Source organism: Callospermophilus lateralis, chromosome 3 (genome assembly GCF_048772815.1).
Source record: "Callospermophilus lateralis isolate mCalLat2 chromosome 3, mCalLat2.hap1, whole genome shotgun sequence".
Lineage (NCBI taxonomy): Eukaryota > Metazoa > Chordata > Mammalia > Rodentia > Sciuridae > Callospermophilus > Callospermophilus lateralis.
Window position 1 is genome coordinate 94,834,841 of NC_135307.1, and position 11,656 is coordinate 94,846,496.

Sequence of the window (11,656 nt, forward strand, 5' to 3'; positions counted from 1 at the left end):
AGAGATCATCATGTACCTATAACAATTTAAATGACAGTAGACAGGAATCCATGCTGATAGTGTTATGACATTCCACATACCATTATTATTTGTACCTCTGCCCTCAACCCTGTCAAGACATTTCTGCTAAAAGTTAAACATCCAGCTACTGGGTCTGTAAATAATGTCAGTCCAAAGTTCCTGTCCAGTGATAACAACTATGACAGTCTTCAGCAAGATGCAGAGTAAGGCGATTATTGTGTAAGGTGATCATTACATAGGATGATTTTCTCCACCTCTCATTCTTCATGTCCATTTAGGGCTCCCTACTCTACTCCTATATTCCCCTAACTTCTTGCTTAAGTCCAGGTCTTCCTGGCTTTTCTCCCTATCGACAGAAGCAGGCTCCAGGTACAAAAAAGAGAAGAGAGAGTGGAGAATTGAAACAAGCTTTTCCTCACTCACTACTGTCATGGCAAAGAAAAATGGAAAAATGTTCACTACCATAATTCTAAAAATATTTAAAAATAATATGCTGGCTGGCTTACTCATGAATTCTCAGATTACTTGCTAAGTCAAAAAAAGAAAACCAGTTAAATTTATCATACTGTATACAACCATTTTGTCAAACAGAAAAATATTACTGGTTTACAAAATCAACTCACACATTTTTCAGTAGGTCAAAGATTTTTAATATAATGCTAACTTTAATCAATAGTGATCCTTTAGTGTCTACTATTTGTCCAACCCTCAAGATTTTTTATTAAGAATCTCAGGATATTAACATGAACATTTAATATCTGAAAAGGTAGCTGAGTGGCCTCATATATCATACATCCAGAATTTCTCAAAACATTGTGCATTGGCACACTAGTGTGCCACAATGTGTTACAGATGTGTGGAAATATTGATTGCTTCAGCCCTCAAGGAAAGCTAGGCAGGGCCCATAGCCACCAGTTGCCTCATGCATTTATCCACCTGTGCTGGGGAAATACAGTTTTCTGTGTGTAATATAACTTGAAAAAGACTAAACACACTTCTTTACAGCAATAAAATGAACTGAAGTTCCAATGAAGTGCCCAACACTATCACAGAAGAGCTAGCAAGGCTATCATGACTACAAATTATATTCTAACTACTATTGTCTGAATTGCAGGCATTTTGCTAAACCATCCTGTGACTACAGCACAAACACTAAGTTTAAACCAAAATCAGAGTCTAGAAATATTTGCTAACTAACCATGAAAACTTGTATTTGCCAGTTTATGAGATTAGATACCTAATCTCAAAAAGAGATTTCTCAATATTGCATTCCTCCCTCTGGGGAAATTTATTTCAAATAAATTTCAATGACTTAATAAAGGGAACATATCAAAAAAAAAAAAAACTCCATTTTCTCACAGAAAGAATGAGAAAATAACTCATGTTAACAATTTTCAAATTTCTACATCATTTGGTTTGATTTATTCCTCTTAAAAATAAACAAAGGATTAATGTCTAAAACTTACAAAAGAAAACTGAGTATGTTTTGCCAAGTTCTAGACCCCAACCCACACAGGAAACAATACAGAAAATAAATAAGTTACCTATTGGACTGATTTTCCTGAACAAATGGATAACATGTAATCAAGTAGCTGGGAATTGGAGTTGGTTCTACACCAGAAACACTTCCATTATCATTTGGGAGAGCCATAGGGATCATAAATGTATCAGGATTCTTCTTCTGGGGAATAAATGGTTCTACCTCAGCTGAAAGCTTGACATTCTTCAAAGAAAAGGTAGAATACATTATTAACAAATAAGCAAACAACTTAATAAAAATTCACAATTTAACAATAGAACAATCCCTCTTTAAAAACATTAATCAGAAAAGAACAGCAATGTCAATTTAAAATAACCGAATAATGATAAAGTTATTTAGACAAAGTGATCAATAAAATAAGGAAAAATTTATCAAAGGTTACTACATTTCAATGAAATAATTTCTTACATAACTGGAGCCGTTAATCAAGAATGAAAGGAAGTCATACTTCACTATCAAAAAACAAAGCTAATAGTAAGAAATTTTAAACTCTTCAGACAACATGGTTTTAACTAATTTTGTTTGAAGAAAGAAATCATTAAACAGTTCTGAATATAATTATATTTGTTTCAATAGTCTAAAACATATTTCTATCCATTTCAGGAAATTATATACTAGTATCCTTAAATTAAAAGGTAAGAAAATGTCTAAGATGAAACAAACAAAAGAAACCTTAACACAAGGGGAAAAATTCCTGGTTCATAGTTAAGTGGGGAAAAAATGAGAACAACTTCAGTTTCTCAGTAGACATCTGAGCAAACTATACAATGTACTCCATTACAATGTACTCCATTTTCGTTTCCTTTCTAATTTTTTATAAATCTATAGAGAAATTAAAAACATAAAATATAAATTATAGAATTTAGGGATGCACATATGAATGACAAAACTATAAGGAAGAGTAAATAAGATCCATAGAAGTCAAGGACTGGAGCTACTCTTAGGAAAGGGGGAGCTAGAGAGCTTTTGGGGTGTCTAGCAAAGTTCTGTACCTTGACTGGGGTGAAACTTACAAAGTGTTTACCTTACAATGATTTATTAAGCTGTACGGAGTTTTTAAGTAGTCATATAAGGGTTTTAAGTAGTTTTCTGCAGGAAATTTTTAACAAATTTTAAATTTTAAATTATAAGAATGTTAAAAACAAAGTAAATACTAGAAAGACATTAAATAATTTTTAGTGAAACAAGTTAGTGAAATACAAGCATTTTAACCACTTAAAATAATTAACTTAAAAGCAATGTCATAAGCAGAACTTTTCCCCAATAAACTCACTAGGGTGATATTAGAAGCACCCACCAAAGCACAATTCTCATTTTTCACAAAAGTAGTTAGTAATAAATCCATGAAAACTTAAGACAAATCTTGATATGCTTAGTATGTAGCCTTTGTTCAGAAAAATTAAATCATCTATACAGAAACCAGTTTGTGTTCTAACCACAATTCTAGATACTAGAGTCCATTCTGTATGTAGAAATGCTTGTAGAAAAAGGGGGATAGAAGGAAGAGACAGAAATCTGAATAATATAGCAGTATTGATTCAATATCTTTCCTCCCCACCTGATATAACTTTAAAGTCTACATTTCTACTATTAACCAAACCTGGAGTAGTTACAGTTATAACAAATATTTGTGAGATTAAGTTGGCTCCTTGTGTTTTAATATAAGACAAAAAACACCTTCTAATGCTAATAAATTAGTAATTCTTACTGTGATATTCATTAGAACTCAAGATTTATTTGCATAGAGTATACTATATCAAACTAATAAGTGTTTCCCCAATTTGGGAAGAAGATTGACTTCCAATAATGATGCACAGATAATGAAAACTTGCTATATGAAATTTACACATATGCATAAAAAAGGAAGAAATTTAATTCACATTTTTAACTATATTAAAAATGTAATTTTTACGGGCTTGGGTTGTGGCTCAGAGGTAGAGCACTCACCTAGTATGCGTGAGGCACTGGGTTCAATCCTCAGCACCACATAAAAATAAAATATTGTATCCACCTATAACTAAAAAAAAGTTTAAAAAATGCAATTTTTAGGATTTCTTATAAAAATCAAAAAGTTCTTTTTAACATATGAAAACTCTCTCAATAGTTTTATAAATCTGGACTAGTAACTGTACTATATTCATTTTTTAAAGCAAGGGGAATGTGAGTACACCAAATAATCTGAAGTGAAAAAAGAACCATAGAAACAAAGTGAATTTTTACATAACATTTTTCATGGGCCCTTTTCCCAAAAATATCCCCAATTTATCAATTACTTTGGTAGCAACAAATTCAAAAAAAGAAATGCGTAATTTATAACTAATGTCTGTACATATACACAGCATAAATCTTTAAAGTTTGTACTGGTTTTTGTTCTAAGGACAATTCTAGATACTAGTGTTCAGCAATAAAACAAACACTGAAATGACCCTTTGTTTTTAGCAAAAGAGAGAGAGCGCGTGTGGAGAGAGAAGCTGCTATAGTCAACAGCTGCACAAAAACAGAAGATGTCACTAGTAGGTACAGACTGACAAACTTTCTCCTATAGTTATAGCTCTGTATGGTCTCAAAAGTTGTTTATTGTGACTTTGAGGCCTTTAATATTTATAAAACATCAAAATGCACCATCTATTATTCTTAGACCTCAAGAGCAATGGTAACATACCAAATGAGTCTTAAAATTCCATATAATAAAACCCATTTAGACAATGTTAGGTAAACAGATTCTGGTAATATTTTGACATTAGAACAGATAGAGAAAAAATGTGTTGCATAGTAATCAGAAAAATATTTTAAAAATATAAGACGAGTTACTCAGTTTGAATTTCCATGTTTAGTATCTACTTTTGCCATGAACTATTTATTCTCTTAGGGATTAGAAATGTTATATCAGGGAGTTCTTTAAAGAAAAGAAAATATAAATATGGCATAAGTCTAAACTACACTGAATACAGTCTAGTCATTATTGTACTACTAGCTTGCTTCAACTATCTACATGGTAAAATTATCTTTATCTTTCAGAAATTTCCAAATTAATAAAAAATAAAAGTATTTTCAGACACCTATCTTTGAACACATATTTAAGAAGTTTCACTCATTTTTAGTTTTGTATATATGTAAGCAAATGTCAATAAATAAAATGTCTTTGATGTAAATCTAAAAATCCGATAAATTTTTTTAGAACATTAAACTATAAAAACCTTGCTTAGAAGAAATCATTAGACACATGCATTCTGATCACCAAGAGATTATATAATTCAACAGATATGCATTGACCACATGTTCTGGAAAGAGAACTGCACTAGAGCAGTTTAAGGGAAATGGGCAAACATTACTAAGAAACACACATCAGCAGACAATGCATACTAAACTTCTCAGAGACAGAACCTCCAAGAGAATGCAAATAATTTTCCCAGATTAAGCAACAGAAAAAAGACACCCACTTAAAACTGAAGTAGAACATTATGCGACACTCTCCCACAGCGAAACTTCAGAATATGTACCACACACCCACAGAAAAAATAAGATCATGGAAACCCTCCATATTCTATGTTAAGGTAAAAACATCAAATGTTAAAATATTTTATATCCCATACACAAAGATAAAATAAATGTCTTCTGAAGGAAAAAGAATTAATGTTTAAGAGATACCTGTTGGTTATGTTTTATGATTGCATTGGCTCATACTGAAAGTAAATCACTTGCCAAACCATCGTGTAGTTTGTCAAGACTTCAGAAAATACTGAGGAAAAAAAAATCAAAGTATTTAACAGACTGCTCATTTGCATTCTTATTCACATATTTTTGCCTTTTCCTTAACAGAGCAAATCTAATCCTGTTAAAATTTGATGGTACCCTTCTAACAACCAGCTTTCTAGATTTAATATTAGTTTTTAGATTATCTAATTTATTAATTTGTTTTTATATTTATCATTTTCTCTTGTTTTAATGGCTCTTTCCTTCTAATTTCTTGCCATGGATGGATAATTTCTATCTTCCTTTTAAACTGTTTAACAATGAAAGCATTTTATGACTATGCATTTGCCTCAGAGTATAGCTACATCCATGTCTACAGGTTTTAATATATATATATTTCATATATACATTAAATATTTTCTTTTAGTTGTAGATGGACACAATACCTTTATTTGTTTTTACTTTTATGTGGTGCCAGGGATCAAACCCAATGCCTCATGCATGCTAGGCAAGTGCTCTACCACTGAGCCACAACCCCAGCCCCCATTCTATATTTTTATTTCCTCTCTGACCTAAGACTTGAAAATGTCTTTTTAAATTTAAAAACAGTATTTTCTCTAAATGAGCATGTATTCACTTATGTACTTTGTGATCATAAAAGTTTTGTGTTTTATTTTTTTTTTGGTGGGGACCAGGGATTTAACTGATGTCACCAGTGCTTTTTAGTTTTTATTTTGAGGGTCTCACTAAGTTGCTTAGAGCCCCATTAAGTTGCTAAGGCTGGTCTTGAACTTGCAATCCTCCTGTCTCAGTCTAACCAGTTGCTGAGATTACAGGTGTGCACCAACACCCAGCTAGTATTTTTTTAAATCTATTAAGATAGGTCAATTATTTATACCCATCTACCCATATATACCCATATACAATGTTTAAGTATTACTGAATAATAGTATTTTATAGTAACTTAGTTATTTAATACTGAGGATTAAATCCAGAAGAGTTTTACAACTGAGCTACATCCTTTACGTCCCTAGTCCTTTCTATTTATTTTGAGAGAGGGTCTTGCTTGTTTGAGCTGGCCTCAAACTTGGAATACTTCAGTCTCAGTCTCTGGAGGTGCAGGTATTACAGGCATGGGCCACCATGCTCTGTAGTAACTTACTTAGAATACAGTAATCCTCAATAACCTAGGGGATTTGTTCCAGGATCCTCACCACAGATACTAAAATCCATGGATGCTCAGGTCCCTTATATAAAATTGCAAAGCATTTGCATATAACCTATGTACATTCTCCTGTATATTTTAAACTATCCCTAGGTTATTTATAATACCTAATACAATGTCAATGCTTGTAAATAGTTGTTAAATAGTTTAGGGAATAATGACAAGGAAAAATGTCTCTACATGTTCAGTACACACTTAAATTTCCCCCCAACTTTTTCAGTCCATAGTTAGATTCAAAACTTGTGGATACAGAGAACTAACTGTACAACAAGTTTGAAGTACTGATATTATTTGAAGTGTACAAATTATTTAAAGGGAACAGTTCGATCCTCAGCTCCATATAAAAATACAATAAAGATGTTGTGTTCACCGAAAACTAAAAAATAAATATTAAAAAATTCTCTCTGACTCTCTCTCAAAAAATAAATAAATAAATAAAGATGTAAGTAAAATCAGTAATTCTGTAAATTATTTTAAAATTATCTAGTATTAATGTACTAAAAATTAGGCCAACATTTAAATTGTTTGTAATAACACAAAAGAGACTGTGAACCAAGCATGGTAGCACATGGCTTTAATCCCACCTACTTAGGAGGCAGAGGCAGGAGAATGGCAAGTTTGAGGCCAGCCTGGGCAACTTAGTAAGACCCTGTCTTAAAATAAAACTGTTCTTAAAAAGGCTGGGGGAAAGGCAAGAGTTCACTAGAGGAAGGGACCACAGGAAGAGTGATATTGGCCAAATTATATTGTTATATTTTGTGCATGTACAAATGTATAACAACAAACCCCATCATTATGTACAACTATAATGCATCAGTAAAAAAAAAGAAAAAAAAATTGTGAGGCGGGGGAAAAAAGGATGCGGATGTCTTTCAGGGATAAAGTGCTTGCCCGGCATGTGTAAGGCCCTGGGTGCCTTTTTCTAAAAAGAAAGTTAAGGGATGTGAAGAATAAATTTATTCTTCACATCCCTTAACTTTCTTTTTAGAAAAATAAAATTATACCACGTAACATCCCTTTTTAGAACATCTAACTCTAGCAGTTAAAATTTAGCTACCTGTTTCGATTAATACAGTTTTGCTAAAAAAGAATACTCCAAAATTCTCTTCTAGTTAGTTATAACATTCTTTCAAATGGTCATTATTGCAATTAAGATTATCCATCTAGCACTGTTCTCTCAATGAGTTACTTTTCATAATCTTGATCAATTTATACAAAATGTATCTTTTTATAAACATTTTATATAAAAAGGAAATCTGCAAGAACAGCAACATGAATGTCTCAGACACAAAAAAATTAGACCTTTTAAAAAGTAATTTTTGTGCAATACTCCAAGGACTTAATTAGACTAAGATGAAATGCAGAAAGTCTCCATTAAGTACTATTTTATAAAAATCAAACATCTAGCTGGGGGTGTAGCTCAGTGGTAGAGCACTTGTTTAGCATGCATGAAGCCCTGGTTCAATATCCAATACCACAAAGAAATTTCTTTAAAGATAATAAAGCTTTATAAATTGCTAACAACTACAAGCCAAAACTGGTTTAAAAGGGGGGGAAATGTGGGGAAATAAAAGGGAATTCAGCACATACCACATAAACTTTTTTTTTAATTTATTTTTTAGTTATAAATGGACAGCATGCCTTTATTTGTTTATTTTATGTGGTGCTAAGGATTGAACCCAGTGTCTCACACATGCTGGGCAAGTGCTTTGCCACTGAGCTACAACCCCAGTCCCCACATAAACTTTTTAATGATTTGTACCCAATTTATAATTTCAATAGTAGGAACATAAAAGTATATTCCAAATAATCTGGAAAAAGCCATCACATTACTGTATGGTATAGTAAGAAGAATCAAGAACTCCACAAAGCTGAGAAATCTCAGCCCCTCATCTACAATTAATGGTTCTTACCCTTTTTCTCAAGAACAGACCCTTTTGAGAATATGGTAGAAAAAAAATGGAGTCCTGCCCAGAAAAATGCATATAAAATGAAGTGTGCTCTTTCTAGGTCAACCATATATCCTGGAACTGACTGCCTAATACATTAACTAAACAAAGACACATCGCTTTTCTGGATCTGTTTTCTGAGTATACAGGTAAGTGGGAGAATTCAAATTAATGTCTTTACGGTTAGGTTGGGATAAAGGCAAGAGACCCTGGAGAAAAAAAAAATCTTCAACAGAATACTTTCTTATCCTTCATGACTTCCCCCCACCCCCGCCCCAAGATCTTATATTTCTATAAAGCTTTAATAGATTGGAGACTTTAGAAGAAGGTTGGATGAAAACTGAAGAGCTAAATAAATTGCTCACAACACCTGCTGTTAAGATAATCACACACAAACAACTAAGCCAAGAGTTACCATCTAAATAGTTAATTACATTTCCTCTAGGATGAAAGGAAACATAAGTATACATATGGTGGCATTACTGGTTACAGTTCTAGCATCTTGGTGAAGGACCAAAATGTAGAACCTTTCATTAGTGACATACAAGGAAATGATTCAAGGAAATTTTCCTGTTGGTCAGTAGAACTTTGAAATCTCAGGTATTTCTGATAACTTCAAAAACAAAAACAATTCTTAAATTAAATCGGATACAGGCTGTATAAAGAAAACTCCAGGGTTTTTGCAAAGAGCACAACATCAATTTTTTTTTGCTTGCACCATTTAATGAAACTCTGGCGCTTTCAGAGTTGTATTCACGTAAAGCTTTTTTTTTTTTTTTTTTTTGAAAAATTAAAGTTTGTGTAAAATAAAAAATGATGCACAATTTAGAAGCTGTGTTTTGCCTGCTAAGAATTCGATTTCAAAGTCAAACTGGCTCTTACTAGGTCCAGACACATATACCAGGAATTTAGGAAATCTTGTCTCATTTATTCAAGTGCTAATTATAAATTTGTAAACTAAACAGCAAATCACTAGCCTCTCTTCTTCTTTCATCCATTTACCTAATATATCCCTGCTCAAGACCTTGGAAGAGGGAATGGACAGTGAATAAACGACTTCATCAAATTAAGTCGTTTCGAAGTGATCCTAAGACTGGAAAATACTGGGGGGAAAACTATTACCTTAGATTTTTTTTTTTTAACACTATCGCTGTTCCTGCCTCCCAGCACCTACTAGCATGGATAATAGATCTAATGCAATTAAAAATAAAACAGAAAACTAATGGCACTATTTTGCGACTATGAAAACGGCCTTGGAAATGAACTCATGTTCCTATACCCATAAAATATGAGCTTGATTTTTTAAAAACACTAATTACATTTTAAAAAATAATAATAATTATATAGAGGACATGGGGAAACTATAGCTATCGTTGCTTAAAAAAGAATACTTCCCTAAGCCACTACAAAAACAATGCTTCGCTCAACTGAACACAGATATAAAAGGCCCATGACACTCTTCATCTGTAGTTACCGCACATTCTGTCTTCCTAGGTGAAAAGCCTTCAAAAGCCTTTCCACCTTGAAAACGCATTCCAGAACTGAAGGCAAAGGAGCGGGGTTCACTGGAAGTTACAACCCCCGCTTCTCGGGAGGGTGGGGAGGACTTGGAGCCCTCCGACCTCTGTGGCCAAGACCCGGGGAGAGCAGGGCTGGAAAGCCCCGAACCCGAGCAGCAGCTGCAACAATGCAGAAGAGCACGGCGCAGCCGGGCTGCCGGAGACAGGGTGGGTTCCCGCAGGAGCCCCAGGTCTCCAGCCGCTGGGCCTCACGTTCGGAGGCTCGGGCCTGGCCCGAGAAGCAGCAGCGACCCTCAACCCGTAGCCAAGCGGGCCCAACCTAAGCCCGCATACCTGGTCTGTTGGGGCTCGGTCCATGGCGCCTGCAGCCACAACACGCCTGCTCTAGTAGGTATAAAGAGCGCCTCGGGCCGCTTTCTCCATGGCCCCCCGCTCGGGTCCAGGCTGTGCTCCGGACCTCCACCACTATCTAGTTATCCGCGACACCAAGTCGGCTACGCCACTGGCCGAGGAGGCGGCTCCAGCTCCGGGAGATGGAGGAGGCGGTGGCAAGCTCGGGGAGGGATCATCTGGGACGGAAGCCGAGGAGGGCCGAAACAGGCGGAGGCGTAGTCGGAAATGGAGGAGTGCGGAAGGGCAGGGAGGAGGGAGAAGGCAGAGCACGGCGGTGGGCCGAATGGCCGTAAATGACCCGAGCTGGGGCTGCTGGAACGCTGGCTGGCCTACGGGCTGAAGCCAGATGGATAGGCACAAGAGTAGGTTCCTCGAGACACGCTCCTTCTTCTGACTTTAAACCGAGAAGAGTCAGGCCACTCAGGACTCAGGACACCCGATGCCAGTGGTCCGGGACCTCAGAGACCCTTTAGGATCCAAACCACTTCTAAGTGATGTTAGAAGAGATTTTAGCCGCCCACTGTACATATCATCCTTCGTTTTACCTAGATAAAAGCAGTCATGACTAGAAAGAAATGAAAACAATGGAATCTTGCCCAAGAAAAATGCCTACGTAGGGTTGCTATCGATAAGAAGCCCTGTTAGAAAGCTCCACAAATATTTATTGGTTAATTAATTCCTTATCTAGATCCAGCCCCACCTCTAGGCTTGCTTCCAGTCTGATGTTGACCATCTCACAACCCTAATTGTACCCAGAATCTGTGTTATATTACCCAGCAAGTATGCTGTTTTCACTACTACACGTGTTGATTATTCCTTTCAATCTGTAGATCCTTGAAAGCAGAATTTGCCATTAAACTGGCCACTTCCTAGAGATGGTCAGTTCCTTCTGAGCATCTCTTCAGACAGCTTTCAACATACACCACAGCCTCCCTGAAGAGTTCTTTCTTTCTGGTAAGCTCTTCGAGGCGGAAGAAATATAAACAGAATAAGCTAGACCCAAGTGAAGAAAGGGTAGAGTGACTGCTGTTTGGGTACTATTGAGATAATCCTTGATTGGAAAGGGGAAGAGAAATGTAAGAAATTTGCTCTGTCATGCTTCAGGAAATGTCAGTAAAGACTGGAATTGCCTTTTCAGTTTGTCTAGGTTGTTAGTCTGGTTTTGTTTGAATAACACTCCAAAATGAGGCTGATCTGTGAAATCCCTAACTATAATTGTGTGGATACTTTATTTTAGCCTGTTAAAAGGAGCTATATGATATCAATAAGATTTATATTGAGGATGGCAATAGAAACAGTTTTTAAGAGAAAGATT

The 11,656-nt window shown here is 35.2% G+C and overlaps 1 protein-coding gene across 1 annotated transcript in view; it reads right to left on the reverse strand.

Annotated features, from left to right (window-relative positions):
* Positions 1-10,458, reverse strand: part of Secisbp2l (SECIS binding protein 2 like) — a 54,576-nt gene extending 44,118 nt beyond the window's left edge. Inside the window, exons 1-2 of the mRNA XM_076850758.2 lie at positions 10,282-10,458; positions 1,566-1,744 (exon numbers count right to left, since the gene is read on the reverse strand). Of these exons, the coding sequence (XP_076706873.1) occupies positions 1,566-1,744; positions 10,282-10,305 (203 nt within the window). The 5' untranslated portion in view covers positions 10,306-10,458. The remainder of the gene's footprint in view (positions 1-1,565; positions 1,745-10,281) is intronic.
* Positions 10,459-11,656: the final 1,198 nt, after the last annotated feature.